Genomic DNA, 24,589 nt, shown 5'->3' with positions numbered 1-24,589 from the left:
AGGATGGATGGGGTCATGTAACGCAAGATTTTGGCCAACAACTTCCTTCCCTCAGTAACCGCATGGAAAATGGGTCGTGGCTCGGTCTTCCAGGATGAGAATGACCCAGGGCAACTGAGTGGCTCTGTAAGAAGCATTTCAAGGACCTAGAGTGGCCTGGCCAGTCTCCAAACCTGAACCCAATAGAAAATCTTTGGAGAGAGCTGAAATTCAATGTTACCCGGTGACAGCCCCGAGATCTGAAAGATCCAGAGATCTGTATGGAGGAGTGGGACAAAATCCCTGCTGCAGTGTGTGCAAACTTGATCAAGAACTACAGGAAACGTCTGACCTCTGTAATTGCAAACAAAGGTTTCTGTACCAAATATTAAGTGCTGTTTTTCTATTGTAGCAAATATTTATTTAATGAAATAAAATGCAAATTAATTATGTAAATATCATACAATGTGATTTTCTGGATTTTATTTTTGATTCTGTCTCAGTTGAAGTGTACCTATGATAAATATTACAGACTTCTCCATTCGTTGTAGGTGGGAAAATCTGCAAGATCGTCAATGTATCAAATACTTATTTTCCCCACTGTATATAGCTAGCATGTTACCTTTATACTGTGGTGGGGTGTAATCACAGCAAGACCAAATATGTATACGGTTTGTTTTTTTTGTTTTGTTTTACACAATATAATTACTGGAAGAAATAACCATTCCTTTTTGTGTCATACTCTGAGATTACTTTTTTTTTATTTTTTATTGGTGAAGCTATAAGCGGGTTTGTTTTATGTGGGGTGAGTTTTCATTAGTACAATTTTAGGGTACATGTCACTTTTTGATCTTTTGTGTGGTAGGCACAGTGAGCACAGAAGGAGCAATTTGGTGGGTTAAATGTGATTGCTTAATATATTGTCTTTACAGACACTGTTATATCCAAAATGAAGCATTTTCGTCAGGATAACTTCTTTTTTAACTCCTTAACGACGAGCACTGTACATGTCCAAAGTTTCTCAGGAGCGGGCTCAGGATTTGAGCCTGCACTATTTCCATCAGATGTTGGTTGTGTTCCACCATTAAGTACCTCTAACCATGAGAGGACCAGAGCTAGGTCCGTTGCTTTTAACCTGTTAAATGCCGCTGTCAATCTCTCACAGCGGCATTAAGAGCACGCGGCCTGGAGCGTGCCGTTCCATGTGCCCATTTGCTACCTCGTGATGTGATTGTGGGGTGTTGATGGTTTGACCTAACAGCCCCACCCCTACCCGCTATGATATTGACCGTACTTCTATGAAAAGTGATATTTTTTTTCTTTATATTCCAGTATATTGAATAGTCAATCGAATGATAAGATGCAAGTCCCCTAAGGAGACTGAAACAAAAAAAATAAAAAATTACTCATCACCTCTTTCCTCCCCTTCCACCATTAAGTAAAAAAAATATGAAAAAATATACATAATTAGCATTGTCATGTCTGTAAAAGTTCAATCAAGGTATTAAATTAAGGCGATCTGTAGAAAGCTTTAAAGAGGAAAAAAAATTTAAATTGCTGAACTATGGCTTTTCGGTCGCTACCACTCCTTTATAAAAATGCAATAACAAGCACTCAAAATGTATCTACCCCAAAATGTCATCAGTAAAAACTTCAGCTCGCCAAACAAAAAAACAAGGCATCACACTATTCCTTCAACCAAAATATTGTAATATGTAATAAAAACATTACTGGTTTCGGGGAAAAAAGTGACAAGCAAAAAAAAGTTGTGTTTTCTGAATTTTAAAAAATGTGTAACAATTTTTAAAACAATTGCAGTAATGCGGTTTTGATCCCGCGATTCCACTGCACTTAGAATTTTTTTCCAATACATTGCATGGTAAAATGAATGGTTTCTGCAAACAGGCAAACCCTCATACTGGTATTTTGATGCTAAAATAAAAGTTATAGTTCTTGGAAAAAGGGGAGGAAAAAAAAAGCGCAAAAGTCCTTAAGAGGTTAAAGCATTTTTAATCCTCTTTTGACCCCCTTTTTTCGTTTCCACTGATGCTCTGGTCCTTTTCACCCTGTGTCCGCAGTACTGACAGGCCAGCTCACTTGGCATTTTCTCAGTTTACGCTTATGATCCTCATATAGACTTACAATGAGAAAGCAGCTGATGAGACGATGTTTGAGCTGGGAAGTCAAAGCTGTGCACGAGAGGACCGGAACAGCACTGGAGATGCAGGATGGGTCAGTACTTCAGTGCATGCACTGTGCACATGTTACCCATGAATGGGCCGGGGTCACGCATGTGCACTACCTCCCCATTCATGCAGTGACTTTCGGACCCCTTGCAATCGATAAGGGTCCCAGGTGTTGCACCTCCAGTGATGGTACATTTATCACCTGTCATGTAGACATGATGATCATTCATACATACGTCTTGCTAAAAATTGTTATCTTTGCAGTATCCGTTTATAAGGCAGGCTGTTTGGTAACCAGTATGGCCAGAGGGGAAGAGAAGGCACTTTACCAGATTCCTGAAAGGCACCTCTGCCAGGGTGGCTCGTTTGCTTGCAGCACAGGGATTGTGGGTCCAAATCTGAACAAGAACAAAACATACTGATAGGTTACCAGACTTCCTGGGAAATAGAACTTACTATGTCTGTAGATATGCTGATGCTTTCTGGGTAATGGGCAAAGCCTGGTCAGGGTGCCAGGTAAGATGGGTGACCACTTCTGTGAACCGTGAATAGTTACTCGGCTTCTAACAAAGATTTGGGGGAATCTCTCTGCTCGTTCTGCATGGAAAATCAAAGATTTCTGTCTCAGCCCAAGAATCAGTAGTGTCGGTGATTGCCATTAATCAGCACTGATGATCTGTGTTCTGTCTCTCTTCTGTCTCTCTCTTGTCCCCCTGCCTGCGCCCACTGAATGCCCATCCAGGAGCTCGATGAGGTACAGTCTCCCCCACCTAATCCAAATTCTATGTGGGTGTTTAATTTTTCCATTTTAATTGATATTCTATCTGATCTCCTAGGGTTTGTTTATAGTCTGTAACCATGGAAACACATTGTTTTGCCTAGGACTTGTATACACAAAAATGGTAGATTTTTAATCCGACTATTCACAGATTTGCATCATTCTTTTTTTAATTAAATTCATTGTAGCAAATCCAGTCGGTTAGACTTTCATTGCTATTATATCTTCCATTTTTTCAGCGTTAAGGCTGAGTCAGGGTCCATCAGATCTATATGTATGTTAGGGCCTGACGAGCATCAGGCTTCTTGTTTTGCCGTGCATTACTGCCCATGCTTGACCATGTCCTCTTCTCTTATTAGTTGGCAGATGATCGTATGGCCTTGGTGTCAGACATCAGTCTGGACCCAGAAGCTGCCATCGGAGTCACCAGACGACTGTCTCCAAAATGGGTGGATGGCGTGCAAGAAGTAAGATACAAACGATCACATATGGTTCAATGAAATGCGTCTAATAGTTCCACAATCGTCATCACTTACCCATAATGTTCCCTAAAATAATCAGATTTACAGCCAATATAAATCCGACTTCTGATCTTCTCCAGTATAGTTTGTTAATCCAACTTACCACCAATATGACATTGCAAGGTTGTCACCCAGCTTTCCTTGGCACCTGAGTGGTTGGGTTTGCAGCCATACTGTCAGGAACCAGAAAACAAGGAAAGGTGGGTGACCAAGGTCGGTGATGACAGCCCTATTAGGTTCCTCAAATTTGTCATTTTAAAGGGAAGCTATCATCAGAAAATGACTTGCAATATAAATTTTAACATTTTGTGTTAAATATTTAATTTTTTCAGATTACAAACTAGTAAAAATGACATCTTGCAGTTTCCATACTGGCCACTAGGGCTGTTTTAGACTCTTAACTTCCTGTTTCAGGAAATCCACATATACATTAGCCACAATGAACAGATGCTTACTCTATTATATTGAAGCATCTAATGAGCATGTGCAAAGGTTATTGTGAAGAGAGAGGGGAGCTGTGACATCGCCTATTGTGATTGTTGGACCCTGTGTTATCAGCTGTGTATTTCATTGGAGTCACCAGTTATGTATTATTGCCTCTGATGAAACTACTGAAAACTCTTCCAGCAAGGACAAAAAGTATGAGCGGGATTCATCAAAGCTTTATTGCCAGTATTCTGGCTTAAATGCTTTGAAAAGTCGCATCATTTTGGCGCAACTTGTGGCTGCACTAAAATTTTGCAACTTTTGTGATTCTCACAACCGAGCCCAGCTTTAAAAATAAAAAAATAGGTGGAATGGGCACAGCAACGGCACTGGTCAAATTCATGATGAGCGTCGGCATTCCCTACACTATAAATCATACTCCAGCAGGGACTGGAGTCGGATGGCTGGCGAGGTGCACACAGAGATGCATGACAGCTGTCAGACGCATCTGATTGATAAAGATCTGTGCACCTCCTCATGAATGGGGAGCGTCTGACCCAGCGCATGTCATCAATACTGGCCTGAACAACATCAGTCTTGATGAATCAGGACCGATAAGCTTAAAGAAAATCCTCCATGTCTAGTGTGAGAATTGCAAGATTGCTTTTTTTCCCCTTTTTTTAATAAAGATCATGATATGAAGAAAAAATATTGTCAATTTTTTTTGTTTCATATCTAGCACATGTAACACTGCTTCTCTTTAAGATCCAAACCATTTTTTTTTAAAGGGTTTTACACCCCCATTAAATAATGCCATTCACGCTGCCTCCAGCAGTAAGCCCCTAACACCTTCTCACACCTTCTGCCCCAGATCCAGTATGACGTCACACGTATTAAACAAAAGATGAAGGAACTGGCCAGCCTGCATGACAAGCACCTAAACCGACCTACATTAGATGACAGCACAGAGGAGGAGCACGCCATCGAAATCACCACCCAGGAGGTCACGCAGGTACAGGGCAGGATTATCACACACAGGCGTATACCCTTCTGTTGTCCTTTTCTTACCGGGCACGTTGTCTTGTAGATGTTCCACCGGTGTCAGAGGGCAGTGCAGGCCTTACAGAGTCGAGCAAGGAACTGCACAGAGCAGGAGGAGCGCGTGTTACGTAATGTGGTCTCCTCACTGGCACAGTCTCTCCAGGACCTCTCCACAAACTTCAGACATGCCCAGTCTGATTATCTCAAAAGTAAGAGCTGCTAGGAGGATCTGAGCCTCATGTAGTCAGATCATTAGGGTGCAGTCGGACGACCATGTATATCAGACTAGAGGTGGGAGCACAGTGCAGGGACTTGCCAGCAGGTCTCCTGTCCTGAGTTTTACGTCTTCATAGGATTATATGAAGCTGTCACGCTTGGGTTGAGTGACCCGCCAGCCGGTCCATACATTTTGGTCTAATTTGTATGGTCAATCTACCTGCGCCTTAAGTGATTCAACATTAACCTCTCTTTCCCTTGCAGGAATAAAGAATCGGGAAGAAAGATCAAAGCATTTCTTTGACACCTCTGTTCCCCTCATGGACGATGGAGAGGACAATACGTTATATGATAGGGTAAGGGCCATCTTGAGTCACATTCAGAATTCTTTTTGAAGCATTTAAAGGGAATCTGTCACCAGGCTTCACTGTACTAACTATAGATATTAAATACAGATGTTTCTCACAAAATTAGAATATCATCAAAAAGTTAATTTATTTCAGGTCTTCAATACAAAAAGTGAAACTCATATAATTTATAGTCATTACAAACAGAGTGATCTGTTTCATGTTTTTATTTCTGTTCATGTTGGTAATTATGGCTTACAGCCAATTAAAACCCAATAGTCATTATCTCAGTAAATTAAAATAATTAACAAAAACCCCCTGCAAAGGCTTCCTAAGCATTTAAAAAAGGTCCCCTAGTCTGTTTCAGTAGGCTCCACAATCATGGGGAAGACTGCTGGCTTGACAGATATCCATAAGGCAGTCATTGACACACTCAACAAGGAGGGTAAGCCACAAAAGGTCATTGCTAGCGCTGAGCCAGTGTGTACTCATTGCTCGGGTTTTCCCGAGCACGCTCAGGTGACCTCCGAGTAGTTATGACTGCTAAGAGATTTTGTTTCCATCCTGGCAGCTGAATGATTTACAGGTATTAGCCTGCTTGATTACATGTGGGGATTCCCTGCCAACCAGGCAACCCCCACATGTACTTAGGCTGGCTACTAGCTGTAAATCTTTCAGCTGCCAGGATGAAAACTAAATCTCTGAGCAGTCATAAATACTCTGAGGTCACCCGAGCGTGCTCGAGAAAAACGCAGCAGTGAGTACACTCGCTCATCATTAGTGATTGCTAAGGAAGCTGTCTGTTCACGGAGTGCTGTATCCAAGCATATTAATGGAAGGTTGAGTGGAAGGAAAAAGCGTGGTAGAAAAAGGTGCACAAGGAACCGGGATAACCGCAGCCTGGAAAGGATTAAGAAAAAGCCAATCAAAATTTGGGGGAGATTCACAAGGAGAGGACTGCTACTGGAGTCATTGCTTCAAGAGTCACCACACACAGACGTATCCAGGACATGGGCTACAAGTGTCGCATTCCTTGTGTCAAGCCACTCATGACTAATAGACAACACCAGAAGCATCTTACCTGGGCCAAGAAGAAAAATAACTGGACTGTTGCTCAGTGGTCCAAGATGTTGTTTTCAGATGAAAGTAAATTTTGCATTTCATTTGGAAATCAAGGTCCCAGAGTCTGGAGGCAGAGCGGAGAGGCCACAATCCAAGCTGCTTAACACCTATTGTTAAGTTTCCTTAATCAGTGATGGTTTGGGGAGCCATGTCATCTGCTGGTGTAGGTCCACTATGTTTTATCAAGACCAAAGTCAGCACAGCCGTCTACCAGGAAACTTTAGAGCTCTTCATACTTCCCTCTGCCGACAAGCTTTTTGGAGATGGAAATGTCATTCTCCAGTAGGACTTGGCACCTGTCCACACTGCCAAAAGTACCAATACCTGGTTTAAATACAACAGTATCACTGTGCTTGATTGGCCAGCAAACTCACCTGACCTTAACCCCATGGAGAATCTATGAAGTATTTTCAAGAGTAAGATGAGACACTAGACCCAACAATGCAGACGAGCTGAAGGCTGCTATCAATGCAACCTGGGCTTCCATAACACCTCAGCAATGCCACAGGCTGATCGCCTCCATGCCACGCCGCATTGATGCAGTAATTGATGCAAAAGGAGCCCCAGCCAAATATTGAGTGCATTTACTCAGATACCAATAAAAGTAAAATTAATTGAGACATCAGTAGGTTAAGTGTTTTTGAAAATCCATGTTGAATCAGGAGCCCCATATAATGCTCCATGCAGTTCATTATGGCCCCATAAAATGCCCCATATAATGCTCCATGCAGTTCTTTATGGCCCCATAGATACCCCATATAATGCTCCATGCAGTTATGTCCCCATAGATGCTCCATATAAGGCTCCATGCAGTTATGGCCCCTTAGATGCCCCATATTATGCTCTATACAGTTCTTTTTGGCCGCATAGATGCCCCATATAATGCTCCATGCAGTTATAGCCCCATAGATGCTCCATATAATGTTTCATGCAGTTCTTTATGGCCCCATAGATGCCCCATATAATGCTCCATGCAGTTCTTTATGGCCTCATAGATGACCCATATAATGCTCCGTGCAGTTCTTTATGGCCCCATAGATGCCCCATATAATGCTCCATGCAGTTATAGCCCCATAGATGCTCCATATAATGCTACATGCAGTTATAGCCCCATAGATGACCCATATAATGCTCCATGCAGTTATGACCCCATAGATGACCCATATAATGCTCCATGCAGTTATGGCCCCATAGATGACCCATATAATGCTCCATGCAGTTATGGCCCCATAGATGACCCATATAATGCTCCATGCAGTTATGACCCCATAGATGACCCATATAATGCTCCATGCAGTTATGGCCCCATAGATGACACATATAATGCTCCATGCAGTTATGGCCCCATAGATGACCCATATAATGCTCCATGCAGTTATGGCCCCATAGATGACCCACATAATGCTCCATGCAGTTATGGCCCCATAGATGACCCACATAATGCTCCATGCAGTTATGGCCCCATAGATGACCCATATAATGCTCCATGCAGTTATGGCCCCATAGATGACCCATATAATGCTCCATGCAGTTATGGCCCCATAGATCCTCCATATAATGCTCCATGCAGTTCTTTATGGCCCCATAGACACTCCATATAGCATTGTGCCACATGTAATGCTGCTGCTGCACTAAAAAAAAAATAAAAAAAAATGACATACTCCCCTCTCGTCGCTGCCCACTGCTCCTCAGCATCCCGTCTCTCCGCAGTGACTGTTCAGGCAGAGGGCGGCGCGCACACTAATACGTCATCGCGCCCTCTGACCTGAACAGTTACTGCAGAGGACGCGGAAGACGAGGCAGCGGTGGAACGTGGAAAGGTGAATATGACATACTCACCTGCTCCCAGCGCGGTCCCTGCATGTCCCACGTCTCCAGGAGCGGCAGCTTCTTCCTGTAGTGAGCGGTCACGTGGCACCGCTCATTACAGTAATGAATATGCGGCTCCACCCCTATGGGAGTGGAGTCCATATTCATAACTTTAATGAGCGGTACCAGTGACCGCTGAACAGGGGAAGAAGCTGCCGCGCCTGTAGACCGTGGGACATGCAGGGACTGCGTCAGGAGCGCCGGGAGCAGGTGAGTATTTGACAGGGGTCGCTCCCCCCCCCGCCTTCCATGACTCGAGTATAAGCCGAGAGGGGCACTTTCAGCCCATTTTTTTGAGCTGAAAATCTCGGCTTATACTCGAGTATATACAGTATTTATTTTTATTTTTCCACTAGGGTTAGGGTTAGAACTAGGGTTAGGGTTAGAACTAAGGTTAGGGTTGCAATTAGGGTTAGGGTTGCAATTAGGGTTAGGGTTGCAATTAGGGTTAGGGTTGCCATTAGGGTTAGGGTTGCCATTAGGGTTAGAATTAGGCTATGTACACATGGTGTGGATTTGGCTGCGAATCCGCAGCGTATTGGCCGCTGCGGATTGTAGCGGTTTTTCATCACGTTTAGAGTACCATGTAAACCTATGGATAACCAAATCCGCTGTGCCCATGATGTGGAAAATACCGCACGGAAACGCTGCGTTGTATTTTCCGCAGCATGTGAATTCTTTGTGCGGATTCCGCCGCATTATACACCTGCTCCTGTATAGGAATTCGCTGGTGAAATCCGCACAAAAAACACTGGAAATCCGCAGGTAAAACGCAGTGCATTTTACCTGCGGATTTTTAAAAATGGTGCGGAAAAATCCGCACACAAATCCGCAACGTGGGCACGTTAGGGTTGGAATTAGGGTTAGGGTTGGAATTGGGGTTAAGATTAGGGTTAGAGGTGTGTTGGGGTTAGGGTTAGGCTTGTGGTTAGGGTTGTGGTTAGGGGTGTGTTGGGGTTAGGGTTGTGGTTAGGGGTGTGTTGGGGTTAGGGTTGTGATTAGGGTCATGGTTAGAGTTGGGATTAGGGTTAGGGATGTGTTGGGGTTAGTGTTGGAGTTAAAATTGAGGGGTTTCCACTGTTTAGGCACATCAGGGGGTCTCCAAACGCGACGTGATGCCACTCTTGATTCCAGTCAAACTTGCGTTCAAAAAGTCAACTGGTGCTCCCTCCCTTCCAAACCCTGATGTGTGCCCAAACAGTGGTTTACCCCCACATATGGGGTACCAGCATACTCGGGACAAACTGCGCAACAACTTTTGGGGTCCAATTTCTCCTGTCACTCTTGTGAAAATAAAAAATTGCGGGCTAAGAAATCATTTTTGAAGAAAGAAAAAAAGATTTTTTATTTTCATGGCTCTGCGTTATAAACTTCTGTGAAGCACATAGTGCTCACCACACATCTAGATAAGTTCCTTGGGGTCTAGTTTCCAAAATGGGGTCACTTGTGGGGGAGCGCCAATGTTTAGGCACACAGGGGCTCTCCAAACGCGACATGGTGTCCGCTAACGATTGGAGCTAATTTTACATTCAAAAAGTGAAATGGCGCGCCTTCCTTTCTGAGCCCTGCTGTGCGCCCAAACAGTGGTTTACCCCCACATATGAGGTATCGGTGTACTCAGGAGACATTGCCCAACAAATGTTAGGATCCATTTTATCCTGTTGCCCATGTGAAAATGAAAAAATGGAGGCTAAAAAAACATTTTTGTGAAAAAAAAAAAAGTACTTTTTCACTTTTACAGATCAATTTGTGAAGCACCTTGGGGTTTAAAGTGCTCACTATGCATGTAAATAAGTTCCTTAGGGGGTCTTGTTTCCAAAATGAGGTCACTTGTGGGGGAGCTCCAATCTTTAGGCACACGGGGGCTCTCCAAACGCGACATGGTGTCCGCTAAAGATTGGAGCCAATTTTTCATTCAAAAAGTCAAATGGCGCTCCTTCCCTTCCGAGCCCTGCCGTGTACCCAAACAGTGGTTCACCCCCCACATATGGGGTATCTGCGTACTCAGGACAAATTGGACCACAACTTTTGGGGTCCAGTTTCTCCTTTTACTCTTGGTAAAATAAAAAATTGTTGCTAAAAGATCATTTTTGTGACTAAAAAGTTAAATGTTCATTTTTTCCTTCCATGTTGCTTCCACTGCTGTGAAACACCTGAAGGGTTAATAAACTTCTTGAATGTGATTTTGGGTACCTTGAGGGGTGCAGTTTTTAGAATGGTTTCACTTTTGGGTGTTTTCAGCCATACAGACCCCTCAAACTGACTTCAAATGTGAGGTGGTCCCTAAAAAAAAATGATTTTGTAAATTTTGCTGTAAAAATGAAAAATCGCTGGTCAAATTTTAACCCTTATAACTTCCTAGCAAAAATAAATTTTGTTTCCAAAATTGTGCTAATGTAAAGTAGGCATGTGGGTAATGTTATTTATTAACTATTTTTTGTCACATAACTCTCTGGTTTAACAGAATAAAAATTCAAAATTTGAAAATTGTGAAATTTTCAAAATTTTTGTCAAATTTACATTTTTTTCACAAATAAACGCAAAATAATCGACTTAAATTTACCACTGACATGAAGCCCAATATGTCACGAAAAAAACATTCTCGGAATCTTTAGGATCCGTTGATGCGTTCCTGAGTTATTACCTCATAAAGGGACACTGGTCAGAATTGCAAAAAAATGGCCAGGTCATTAAGGTGAAAATAGACTGGGTCATGAAGGGGTTAACAGAAAAAAAAACACTTGAAATAGATCACTCTGTTGGTAATTACTCTATATAATATGTGAGATTCACTTTTTGTATTGAAGAACTGAAATTAACGTTTTGGTGATATTCTAATTTTGTGAGGAGCACCTGTAGATATTAGACCCAATGAGGCTGGTGTTCTTACATTGAAAATCCTTCTTGAACGTTTTCCAGCTGGATATTAGCATAGGTCTGGAATCCTAAAATATTAATTTTAAGATCAGGATTCCACAGTCATTTTGACATGGATTCAAAGTACGTACACTAGACCTATCTGGTATAAAGGATCTATGTAAGAATGTATACAGCTAGAGAAAGATCCATTTTAACCCTGAATACATAATTCTACAATATATTTTTTTCAACCCACAAGGACCAGGGTGTTTGTTTTTAAGTGACCAGACACCATTTCGCAATTGTCCACACACGGCCATTTAACTTCTTAATTTTTTTTATATGTTGTCCTACAAGATATTTTTAAGTTTTGTACACTTTTTTTTGCCTGTCTTATCACAGGCATCTATCCTTTACTCTTAACGCTGTGGTTATTCAGAGAAATTAAATAAAATATAATTTATTATTTTGTTAAATACATAATTTCTCCAAAAAGTCTCACATCATTACTTAACTTCTTCAGTGTCACTGAGATATTCATTGGAAGAAGTATTTATAGGTGAATATACAGCCCCTGTGATCCTAGGCAGAGCTGATCTCTGGAAGTGACCCTCTGCTGATGAAGGACTTGAGACGTGTCTTCTGTTTGGTGCTCAGGGTTTTACAGATGACCAGCTGGTTCTAGTGCAGCAGAATACACTAATTGTGGAGGAGCGGGAACGGGAGATCCGTCAGATCGTACAGTCCATCTCTGACCTGAATGAGGTCTTCAGGGAGCTTGCGACCATGGTGGTGGAACAGGTAGGCACCTGCCCATTTTCCCTGTTGTCTTATGATGCTCATTCACATTGACTCAAGGTTTAAAGGGGTTATGCACTAATATTTATTTTACTTGTTTCCTATAGGCCTAAGAACTAACAGATAGGTAGTTAGTAACTACCTGCCCTTTGGGCCTGGCGCTGATCTCTGCCGGCGCAAAGCAGTTACAGACCGCTCCTGCCGGCGATTCAGCAGATGCTGCGGACAGCACATTGACAAAGCAGTGGCTTCTCATCCGGGCTGCTCTGTTGACGGGAATGGATGCTGACATCCTTCTGATTGACAGCCCGCTCTCCGCTACCTAACTGCAGGGAGCCGGCTGCAGTCGGCATGATGTCTGCCGTCATGTCCATCACCAGAGCAGCCCAGAAGAGGAATTACCGTATTTTTCGGACTATAAGACGCACCGGACCATAAGACGCACCCCAAATTTGGGGTGAAAATTGCAGAAAAAAAGATTTTTTATAACATGGGGGTCCGTCTTATTGTCCGAATTTACAGTATCTTATGGCGGTGGCAGAGCAGGGTCACAGGAGGCAAGGTGGGGTGGTGCTGGGATGAGGAGGTGCTGGGATGAGGAGGTGCTGGGATGAGGAGGTGCTGGGATGAGGAGGTGCTGGGATGAGGAGGTGCTGGGATGAGGAGGTGCTGGGATGAGGAGGTGCTGGGATGAGGAGGTGCTGGGATGAGGAGGTGCTGGGATGAGGAGGTGCTGGGATGAGGAGGTGCTGGGATGAGGAGGTGCTGGGATGAGGAGGTGCTGGGATGAGGAGGTGCTGGGATGAGGAGGTGCTGGGATGAGGAGGTGCTGGGATGAGGAGGTGCTGGGATGAGGAGGTGCTGGGATGAGGAGGTGCTGGGATGAGGAGGTGCTGGGATGAGGAGGTGCTGGGATGAGGAGGTGCTGGGATGAGGAGGTGCTGGGATGAGGAGGTGCTGGGATGAGGAGGTGCTGGGATGAGGAGGTGCTGGGATGAGGAGGTGCTGGGATGAGGAGGTGCTGGGATGAGGAGGTGCTGGGATGAGGAGGTGCTGGGATGAGGAGGTGCTGGGATGAGGAGGTGCGGCGTGAGAGAGGTCCCTGGCGTACCATGCAGGCTTACCTAGGTGGCAGAGGTGCGGTGGCGGGGGTGTGGCAGCAGAGGAGGCGCAGGAAGCGGGGTCCCTTTCCCCGGTATGGTGATGCAGCAGGCCCGGTATGCAGCAGAGCCGGGTGAATCCTCTTGTTATCGGTGGGCGCGGCCATCTTCCTGAGGCCGCGCGTGTGCAGATGAAGCGCTCTGCTCCCGGGGCTTCAGGAAAATGGCCGCGCGTGCGCAGATGGAGATCGCGGCGGCCATTTTCCTGAAGCCCCGGGAAGCAGAGCGCTCCATCTGCGCACGCGCGGCCTCCGGAAAATGGCCGCCACCACTGATAACAAGAGGATTCACCCGGCTCTGCTGCATACCGGGCCTGCTGCATCACCATACCGGGGAAAGGGACCCCGCTTACTGCGCCTCCTCTGCCGCCACACCCCCGCAACCGCACCTCTGCCACCGGACCTCTGCCACCGCACCTCTGCCACCTAGGTAAGCCTGCATTGCGACTATTAGACGCACCCCCCATTTTCCCCCCTTTTTTTGGAGGGAAAAAGTGCGTCTTTTAGTCCGAAAAATACGGTACTACTCTGCTGACATGGAGCAGCTAAATTGCTCTGAGCTGGTGGTGGGTCGAACAGACAGGTAGTTGCTTCTGTTAGCTACTCCCTGCCTTTTTGTTTTTTGGGTTTTTTTTTTTTTTATAGTCCCATAGTAAAACAAAATAAATAGTTCTGGATAACCCCTTTAATGAAATGGATGATTTTTTTCCAAAATGTTTGTTCGTGACTATTTTGTATGGTGATCCACCAAAAACAAATACGTCAAGATCCTATTCGACAAAAACAACCATAAGAAAAAAGCAGGATCCCTGAAATATAACTTTTAATAATTAACGTTTAAAAAAGTATTCCAAAATTGGAGACAAGTAGCAAAAATACAAATATATATATCATAGGGGAAAGGAGGATATGTACCAATAATATATCCTGTTGGGCCCTATAAATACACTAAAATGACCCCTACCTGACAGTGGATGTTGGCACCCTAAGTTTCAGCGGTAGGCGCCCCCACTCCGCGGCGGCTTGCCCTCCTGTCCCTACAAATCCCTATGATCAAAAAATGTGTCCCAATACACCCATTACCCACGTGAAAAAAAACCAGAAAAAATTACAAAATAAAAAATGAAAAATTAAATAATAAGTAGAGCGGGTATTTCCCACAATAATAAATGCTCTAAACACCTCCCAAATGGGAGAAAAATAGGAAATCGTATCCCCTTTATACCCAGAAAATAGTCTATAGGTACAAATGGTATAAAAAATGTATATATCAGTGGTAAATAGAGCAAGTAAGTCCCACAATGATGAATGCTCTATTCAGCTCCCAAATGGGGAACACTAGGGAGTAATATCCCCTCTATACCAAAATATCAATGTGTAGGCATATAAGGTGTCAAATTATAGACTTGTCTCATTTGTTCTGTAGTGTTACTAGGGAAAAGCAAAGAAACTCCGCGTTCTATACCACTTATGGAGAAATGTATATACATTATGAGTCACCAATAATAACCATAGTGTCTATTTATATAGGGTATTGCATATACAGTAGCTCTATTCCATTGTGATGGCCAACATTCCCTGATTTGTAGGGACAGGAGTGCAAGCCGCCGTGTAGTGGGGGCGCCTGCCGCTGAAACTTAGGGTGCCAACCTCCACTGTCAGGTAGGGGTCATTTTAGTGTATTTATAGGGCCCAACAGAATATATTATTGGTACATATCCTCCTTTCCCCTATGATATATATATTTGTATTTTTGCTACTTGTCTCCAATTTTGGAATACTTTTTTAAACGTTAATTATTAAAAGTTATATTTTAGGGATCCTGCTTTTTTCCTATGGTTGTTTTTATTTTTTATGGTGGCCATGACACTTGCCCATCTTCTTTTTTTTCTCCTAAGCTTGTTCTTGTTTTGTTATAGGGCACAGTTCTTGACAGGATTGACTACAATGTTGAGCAGTCCTGTGTTAAAACAGAGGAGGGGTTAAAACATTTGCAGAAGGTGAGTGCCTCTCCAGTGATTAATGCCACCCATGTTACGTTTCCTCCGCATGTCTCCCATCACAGTATTCTGACAATGTACAACATACAGTTTCTTCCTCTTGCTCTTTTCCTCTCGGTCTTGCTTGTTTCACTCAAAAAAGTCTGTGAAGCGCAGAAGGGAAGTGGATTGTATAGCAAAAATCTACCATGTCATATGACCTCAGTACATAAGGTGACAAATGATTAGTGGTTGCTGCTTCTAGAGAGCATACACAACAATTGTCCTCATGCCGTCTGTGTGCTGTAGTGTGACAGTAACTCCATGCGGTCTGCACCATTGACTGTGCAGAGCAGGAGGTGGGAGAAGCCCCCATATGTCCCTTGTTGGATTGTTTTGTACTTCTCTTTATCCCATGTCGTCTTCTTGTTTTACAGGCGGAGCAGTACCAGAAGAAGAACCGCAAGATGGTCGCCATTTTAATTCTGTTTGTCCTTGTGATTGTTCTAATCGTTGTGCTCATTGGTGTAAAGTCTAAATAGGCCATATTCCGTTCCTTTGTTAGTTCGGACACTCCTGTGATTTCAGAGGGTTATTTTCTTTTTCCCTCGTGCCTTCCCATGTGTTCATCAAAATGATTATTTAATTTTTTTTTTTTTCTGACGGGAAGCTGAAGTTCTTTTTAACACCGAAGTTTCTGATCGAAAAACTCAATGTCTCTTTGACTTGGTTGCTGTGATTTCTGATCCTTACCGGGGGTTTTCATACAATGGAGTATGGACCAAAGCAATGATGGTGGGCTACAATTTTGCACAATCTGCTTGAAAAGAACACTATTGTTTGACCCGACTTCTGGAGCAGATGGAAAGAGTGCAGTCTGAGGACTGACCTAGAGCGAGCGCTGGGTAATGGGGGGTAGCTAATCTGAATTACTGTGTTGGAGAGGTTTTTTTCTCGGATGTTACAGTGATGTTGGGACCCTCCTTTGGTTATTGTTACCTGGGACTGGAATGGAGGATCCCAAACATGTTGTGTCATACTGGGCAGGCTCGCAGTATGGCGGTCATCACTACTACATACTACAAACTGTTAAGTGTCACATCGGACCAACTTGTTCCAATATGGACCATGTAATTGTATGGTGTGTCAGAGGTGCTGGGGTCAGCACTACTCTGAATCTTGTGGAGTAGTGGTCTATGGGCCCCTGAGCCTAGGTGGGATTAATACTCCTGCACCCCACCCTACTTGGCCTTTACCTGAGACTTTTGTATCTGTACCAGTTGCCGAAACTGTGACTTCCATAGTCAATAGCAAACGCCGATCAGTGGGAAAACCAACCTGACAGATTCCTATTAAAAAACTATTTTCCTTTTTCAAATTGACCATTGGGGGGTCCCATCCCTGGGACCTCTCCGGATCCTGAGAAGGAAAGGATGGCAATGCTTCTTCAATAGTTTGTTCCTTGGTCACCTAACTGTGCAAGGAGCTGCAGCCGCCTCTATTCACCTGAAAAGTTCCCCCGCTGTCTATGGGGGAAAACTGTGAAGTGGAAGCAACACTGTGGCCCCTTCAATCTCAGGATATGTGGGGGTCCCAGAGGACTCGCCAAGGATCATTCAGTGATTGCACATTGTAGCGATAATCCACCAGATTTATGTAAATTATGCAAATCACTTTGCAGAACCCAGACCTATAGAATGTCAGTAATCCATGGTCACTGGAATGGAGCCCTGAGAACCGCCTCTTATCTGACACCATCCGTGACTCTTCTTTTGATTAGCCAGGCAGCCGTGGCGTCATCCTTGTGGCATACATACATGTGATGTCACACCAGACCGGCCAATGAAAAGAGCAGTCGTGGATATTGTCAAGTTGGAGGTGGTTCCCAGGGCTGTGGCCCAGTGACCACAGGCTACTTACTTGGCCGCTGGTCTGGTGAAACAAATCTCACCAACTCTATTGTCCATTATATATTATTTTGGTCCCTGTTTTTACCTAGTACTGTTCACATAGGTGCAGGATTTTTTCTCTTTCAAAGGACCGTTGTCATACATTTGAAATAATCTGTGCCCAGATAGACCCATTGAAGGGGAATCTATCAGCAGGTTTCAGTTTAATCTGAGAACAACATAATATAGGGCAAGAGAGCCTGATTCCAGAGCTGTGTCACTTATTAGGCTGTGTGCTGTAGTTTCACTACAATCATTGTTTTATGAGCAGCAGATTATCAATGCAGACTAGGTCTCATGTGCAGGACGGTCCAGCTAATCTTTAATCCCGCCCCCATATCTGATTGGCAGAATACCATAACCATTGGATCACCTAAAAATGGTGTCCAATTAATACCCACAAGCCTTGATTTATAAAGTCTGGACTTTTGCATACCAGTTTTGATTAAATGTGCGCTAGATTGACCAGCCTGATGGCTCATTCACGATTTGGCACTAATGTGAAAATGAGGACGTTCCCTGGTAGCTGTCAGCCTGGCATTGAAGACAGTCACCCCCTGTCCTGGTGCGGTCACCCCCTGCCCTGGCGCGGTCACCCGACGCCTCTGCCTGCAACTTGCATTAGATTCTAGAATTATCCAAACTTGTGACAGTTCTGACACAGTGTAAATACGGTGATATAAGAGATGTATTATTATTTATCATGGGCAGGACGAGCACAGACTCGGACAGTTGTTGCTTCTTTTCTTGCATTTCATTGTCATTTTCACATCTGCTCTTTGTGGCTGCAAATCCTAAACCAAAAAATGGTGACTCCCATTTCTGGATCAGTTTGTGGCTTTACCCATAAAGGTGGTGATGAGATGTCTGTATATTTGTAATTTATAAAACTGTAAGTATTGAGGGGGGTAACAAGCCTATTTTATTGGGAAAAGCTGCTGTATGTTCCGTGTAGCAAAAAAAAAAAAAATGTACAAGATGATGAAATCCTCAGTGCATAGCGGGAGTAGTGCCCTGCAGAGTGCATGCCCCTAATGTTCGCGGGATCGTTCTCGGAGCCTCTTCTTTTATCATCTCGTTTATTTCTCTCATTAAACTGTTGGAGTGATTGTCGTCCATGTGTATTTTCTCTTACTTAATGTCAGTCCATGTTGCAAGGGCAGGTGCTGGGTGGCAATTTGTGGAAATCTGCAGTATAGACGAGCACTTTAACTCCAATAATTGGATATTGATTAAAATTGGTAGTGTGAAGGACATTATCACTGCTCAAGTAATGGAATCTATTTCACGCCAAGTGAACAGTTTTTTTCTTGAAGTAGATGTGTTGTAATCAGGAACAATGAGCAAGGGGTAAGGATGTGGTCACTTTGACCAAATTGTGATGGTCAGGACATTTACAAAGCACAAGCCCATGTTGGTTGTGTCCAGTATTCAGTGGTTGGTACCCACCAAAAGTGACCAGCAATAAGGGTAATGGGCGCTCCAGACTCACTCGCTCTTGTGGGAGTGATAGCTGCTGACTTCTCTGATCCCATAGGAAAGCTACGGAAGTGCAAACTGCTGAGAAGGTAATTCTGGCGCTGATGGGAACCTGCAGAGTAGAGTTCCATGCTGACCCGTCTCCACTTCCGAAAGCGCCTCTAGCGGCATGATGGCTTTAGAACTGGACCCCGGAGTAATGAAAGAAGATGTCTGGACTGATAAATTACATTTTCTTTATCATTAGGTGGATGACTGGGTGCGGAAGAGATGGCACCAGGGCACTATGAGAAGAGGACAAGCTGGAGGCAGCATCATGATATTCTGAGCAATGATCAGCTGGGAAGCCTCATGCCCTGGCATTCATGGAAAAGTTACTTTGACGTGTACCATCTAACTAAACTGACTGACCAAGTCACCCCTTTATGGCATGGGTATTTTGTAAATGCATGACCTCGTTCAGTCGGTTATGCACCTGCCACAATGATGAAATCAGTCATTAATGGTTTTAGGAACGTGTCCGTTTAAGCCAAAGGTGATTACTTGTCTCCATGTTCCCCAGATCTCAGTCTGATCTTTTCTCTTCGCCACGACAGCACCCACTTGAGAGAGGGGATCCGCCCCTAGGAACAGGAAACCCTATGGAGAGATAAAAGGGGCGATCCCCCTCGCTCCCACAGTTGGTTTCCTGTTCCTACGGGAACTCATGGAGAGAAGAGTATGTCTAGCCTGGATGCCGCTTGCGCAGTTTACCTTGAGGACGGCAAGGGCTCCAGAGCTGGAAGCAGCGTCGGGGGTCCTGGTCTCAGCTTCCCCCCCTGCTGGCAGGCGCCGTGAGGCCAGGACCGGGGGAGTCACCTGGCTCACGGAGATCCATCCGGGTAGTCTGCGGGGAGCAAAGCGCTCGGGTGAGTGTGTCGTTGCGCCTTCCTCGGCGGGCGCACAGGCTGCGTGGGGCCCAAGTGTATTTTCCCCCAGAAGTGAAAGCTAGAACTTCCGGGGGGGAAGGAGGATAGACGGCGCCTACGCTGACACCGGTGGGCGCGCAGGTGCATACAGCATGGCCGCGACCCGGAAGACTATCACTTCCGGGTGCAACAGGAAGAAGATGGTGGCCCCCATTATCAAAAGGACGCCGGCGCTGATACTCCGGCGTCCAATATGGAGTCTCCACAGGACCCTGCAATGTCTTCTATAGAAGTCACCGCAATTACGCCTGGCAGCCGTACAAGCAGCGGACTCTCCAAACAGAGCAGGTCTTCCACAAAAAGCACCAAGGATAAGAGATCGGACTGATCTATTCCTCAGCCTGTGCCTCCGTCTCCTCCTCGTCAGCCGGTACCTTGGCAAATAGCTTCTCTGGGGTGAGTGTGTATCTACCCTAATTAAGCTGATTATTATTCCCTCTTCTTCTGTACACCCTAGGCAAAAGAACTGAAAAAACAAAACACAAACAGTGTGCTTTGTTCCCAGCCCCTCCCGGATAGTCATAAAAAGAGATTGTGTCACTCATGCATTGATTCCACATTACGTGAAGAATCCTCAGTAAGGTCGGACAACATTAGAAAAATGATTAGGGATGAATTACGAGCCTTACGTGGTTCTGAGAGTATTCCTGAAAGTAAAGATAGGAGGAAATACAATTCGCCTAAATCTGACCAATCTACTGATATTAACGATAGAGATTTGTACGTTTCCTCAGACGGCGAACAAGATACAGTACATGCTTTCCCACAGATAGCGTTGATAATCTAGTTAAATCTGTATGTAACACCATGAGCATTGAAGACACTAAAGACCCTAAAACGCCACAGGACATAATGTTTGCTGGCCTATCAGAAAGGAAAAGACCTTCTTTTCCAGTAATAGGAGCAATTAAAAATTTGGTCAAAAAAGAATGGGAGGCCAGGGGCAAAGAGGGTTACCACCATCATCAAAAAGACGTTATCCCTTTAATGATGAAGATTTCTCCACATGGTCAAAAGCACCAAAAGTAGATGCGGCGGTAGCATCCACGTCTAGAAAATCCTTGCTACCAGTAGAGGATTTAGGTCCTTTACAAGACCCACTGGACCGTAAAGCTGACTCTCTCTTAAAAAAAAAAAAAAGCATGGGAATCTTGTACAGGAGCATTCAGACCGGCTATATCAGCTACATGTACGGCTAGGTCCATGTTAGTCTGGTTAAACGACCTGGAAGAGGGGTTAAAAAGCGGGCTTTCCAGAGATAAACTGATCTTTTCTCTTACCCCATGACGGCACCACGGAGAGAGGGATCTGCCCTCAGGGACAGGAAACCCACAGGTTAAAAAGGCGGGACCTCTCCTCCACCTCAGTTCGGTTTCCTGTCCCTGACGGGGATCCCACAGCTCACATCCAGGATTCCAGGGACCAGTACAGGCAGCGGGGGACCTTGCCACGGTCGCGGGTGGATTCCTCCCTGAGGGCGCATTCCGGGGTCGGCGGGCCTCGTAGATATGTGCGGGAGGGGAGGCAGTGAAGAGGACCGAGTCTGCCTCTCCTCTTCTTTTAAAGCGGCCGGTAATAGGTAGCGGCGGTTACCTGGAGTAACTCCGCCGGTCCACGGGGCTCACAGGAGAAGGTGACGCCGGTCACCGACAGGTGGCCTAATGCAGGAAGCAGCGGCGGCTGTGGCAGCTCCGTTCCTCCTGTGAGCCAGCAGATAGTGAGCGCGCGCGAGGCCCGGATACTTACTGCGCAGGCGCGGGGGTCATTTCCGGGGCGGCGCAGGGTACCTCTGGGTATCCGGATGTTGCCTTGCGCCGCACTATTAGGATATAACCGGAAGGGAAGAGGCATACCGCTGCTCAAAAAAAACACCACCATGAGTGGAATAGAGCAGTTGGTGGAAGAAATTTCACAGACCCCTGTGAGGAAAGACCCGAAGGAGCGCCGTTCTTCGCAGAAAGGAAGGCCTACACAGCGCAGCAGTTCAGGATCCCAGCGCAGCAGAGGCTCTGAGGGATCCAGGAGGAAAACCGTGGTTCAAATGGAGGAGGCGTCCCCAAGACCAGAACCGGTATCTTCCTCACGTTAGGAGGGTAAGTGACCTCCGTGAAAGTGTATATTTTAATAGGGGTTTATTGTTTTCTTAGGGAAAGAAGTGCCAGACGAAAAATAAGCATAGAGTATGCCCGCTTTGCTTAGTAGATTTGCCAGATACTTGGGTCAAAAAACTCTGTGCTTTATGCATAGAGAACACCATTAATGAGGAGACTCCGAGATTCACGTCTGAGCTTAAAGACCTAATTAAAACCCAAGTGGCAGACGCACTAAAAAGCGTAAAAAGCCGTAAGAGGAAACCTAAAGAAAAAAACCCAGATTATAGTTCCAGCGAGGAAGATAGCACGAATGATGATTCGGATAGCTCTTCAGCCTCAGCGTCCTCCTCCGCATCTTCAGAAAGCGGCCGCAACTGTTTCCCAATTGAAGAAACAGATGCGCTGGTAAAAATGGTTAGGGCAACCATGGGTCTGGCAGACACTCATTCTAAAAAATCTGTGCAAGATCTTATGTTTAGTGGCCTGGAACAAAAGAAATATAGTGTGTTTCCATTAAACGAAAAAATACAGGCCCTAATAAAAAAGGAGTGGAAAAGGCCGGATAAAAAAGTATTATTGACACCTAAAAGGAAGTATCCATTTGATGACCCAGCCTGTGCCTCATGGGGAAAGGCGCCAAAATTAGACATCGGTATTGTGAAAGCTTCTAAAAAATTCGCCCTGCCCTTTGAGGATATGGGGACCCTCAAGGATCCTATGGATAAGAAGGCCGACGTCTTCTTAAAAGGGTCTTGGGAAGCCGCCAGCAGGGGATTGAAACCCGGTATAGCTGCTACATATACAGCTAGAGCGCTGATGGTCTGGTTGGATCACTTAGAAACTCAATTAAAAAATAAAACCCCTAGAGAGTCTATATTGGACTCCGTGTCTGCTATGAGAGGAGCTGCTGCATATTTAGCAGATGCCTCCATAGATTCGTTAAGACTGACGGCAAGATCAGCTTCGTTCTCAAATGCGGCCAGGAGAGCACTATGGCTGAAGTGCTGGCCGGGGGACTTGCAGACTAAGGCTAAGTTATGTTCCATACCGTGTGAAGGTGAATTTTTGTTCGGACCCACCCTGGATGATGTCCTCGAGAAAGCAGTAGATAAAAAGAAAGCCTTTCCAGGATTTCCAAATCAGTCCTATAGGCCAGGGGTCCCCAACTCCAGTCCTCAAGGCCCACCAACAGGTCATGTTTTCAGGATTTCCTTTGCATTGCACAGGTGATGCAATTATTACCTGGGCAAGACTAAGGAAATCCTGAAAACATGACATGTTGGTGGGCCTTGAGGACTGGAGTTGGGGACCCCTGCAATAGGCGACCCTTTCGAGGGAGAAGGTTCACACAAAGGCGCCCCCCAAAAAACCAAAAGGAGGGGTGGGAAGACAGGAAATTCAAAAGAGGAGGTTTTATGTTTAACAAACCGGATAATAAAAAACAGCCACAATGAGGGTGCGCCCCAGGTAGGAGGGAGACTGACGCACTTTCTTCAAACCTGGGAAAAAATTTCTGGAAGTGCTTGGACTTTAAATATTATAAAGACGGGCCTAAAGCTAACGTTTCACACAATACCACACAGTCAGTTTGTGGTAACACCACAAAGGAAGTCGGAGGTCGAGCAACTGAGCATCCAGAAAGAAGTTCTCAGTCTTCTGGAAAAGAAGGTTATACAGGAAGTACCACAACAGGAAGAGACAACGGGATTCTATTCTCCGCTCTTTCTCCGAACAAAGCCAGACAGAACTTTCAGAGTAATAATAAATATGAAACAATTAAACAAATACCTGGTGATAGAGAAATTCAAAATGGAAACAATAAAATCATGTGTCAGATCCCTTATCCCATCTTGTTTCATGACTGTTATAGACCTAAAAGACGCATATTATCATGTGCCAATCCATCCGGATTTCCAAAAATACCTCAGAGTGGCGGTGATGATACAAGGGAAACTAAAACATTACCAATACCAGGGCTCTTCTGTTTGGTCTAGCCATTGCCCCGAGGGTGTTTACAAAGTTAATGGCGGAAGTAATGGCCCACATAAGGGAACAAGATATATTGATTGTCCCTTATCTGGACGACCTCCTAGTGATGGGCAGTTCCTCTTTGCATTGCAGTCAGCAACTAGACAGAGTGATGGTAGCCCTATCGAATCTAGGATGGTTATTGAACCTGGAAAAGTCCAGACTTATCCCGTCTCAAGTACAACAGTACTTAGGGATAATAATAGACTCAACAAAGCAAGAGTGTCGTCTGCCGGAAGTAAAAGTATCCAACATGATACACCTAGTGGACCATTTAAGTCTCTCTCCACTGATCACTTTAAGGAAAGCCATGTCCATACTGGGGTCAATGACAGCGTGTATCCCAGCGGTTCAGTGGGCTCAGAGCCACTCGAGAGATCTCCAGTGGGAGATACTAGAGGCGGAACCCCGCACAAGAGGATTTTTAGAGAAGCGATTAAAAATATCCTCTCGGACAAAAGCTTCGCTAGCTTGGTGGACAGATCCGTCCAATCTCAGGAGGGGGGTTCCATGGGTGTGGCCGGTTTCAGTAATCCTGACCACAGACGCAAGCCCTTGGGGGTGGGGAGCCCACCTAAACAGTCAAATTGCCCAAGGTCCTTGGTCAAGGGAGGAAAAGGCTCTTCAAACATGAAAGCTTTTAGCAGTTCAGTACGCCGTCAATCACTTTTTAACTTCCCTCCGTTCCCACCACATGAGAGTACTGACAGACAACAGGGTGGTAGTAGCGTATTTAAAGGGACACTGTCACCTGGATTTGGAGGGAACAATCTTCAGCCATGGAGGCGGGGT

At 44.9% G+C, this 24,589-nt stretch overlaps 1 protein-coding gene across 2 annotated transcripts in view; it reads left to right on the top strand.

Moving 5' to 3' along the window:
• STX16 (syntaxin 16) overlaps positions 1-18,342 on the top strand; it is a 29,858-nt gene extending 11,516 nt beyond the window's left edge. For both annotated transcript variants that reach the window (XM_069751235.1, XM_069751237.1), the window contains exons 2-8: positions 3,303-3,410; positions 4,762-4,902; positions 4,978-5,140; positions 5,412-5,503; positions 12,002-12,145; positions 15,221-15,301; positions 15,718-18,342. In XM_069751235.1, the coding sequence (XP_069607336.1) occupies positions 3,303-3,410; positions 4,762-4,902; positions 4,978-5,140; positions 5,412-5,503; positions 12,002-12,145; positions 15,221-15,301; positions 15,718-15,822 (834 nt within the window). In that variant the 3' untranslated portion in view covers positions 15,823-18,342. The remainder of the gene's footprint in view (positions 1-3,302; positions 3,411-4,761; positions 4,903-4,977; positions 5,141-5,411; positions 5,504-12,001; positions 12,146-15,220; positions 15,302-15,717) is intronic.
• Positions 18,343-24,589: the final 6,247 nt, after the last annotated feature.

The sequence above is a fragment of the Ranitomeya imitator genome, chromosome 2, assembly GCF_032444005.1.
Source record: "Ranitomeya imitator isolate aRanImi1 chromosome 2, aRanImi1.pri, whole genome shotgun sequence".
Classification (NCBI taxonomy): Eukaryota; Metazoa; Chordata; class Amphibia; order Anura; family Dendrobatidae; genus Ranitomeya; species Ranitomeya imitator.
The sequence above is the reverse complement of the archived record's forward strand: the minus strand, read 5'-3'. Positions and strand labels throughout refer to the sequence as shown.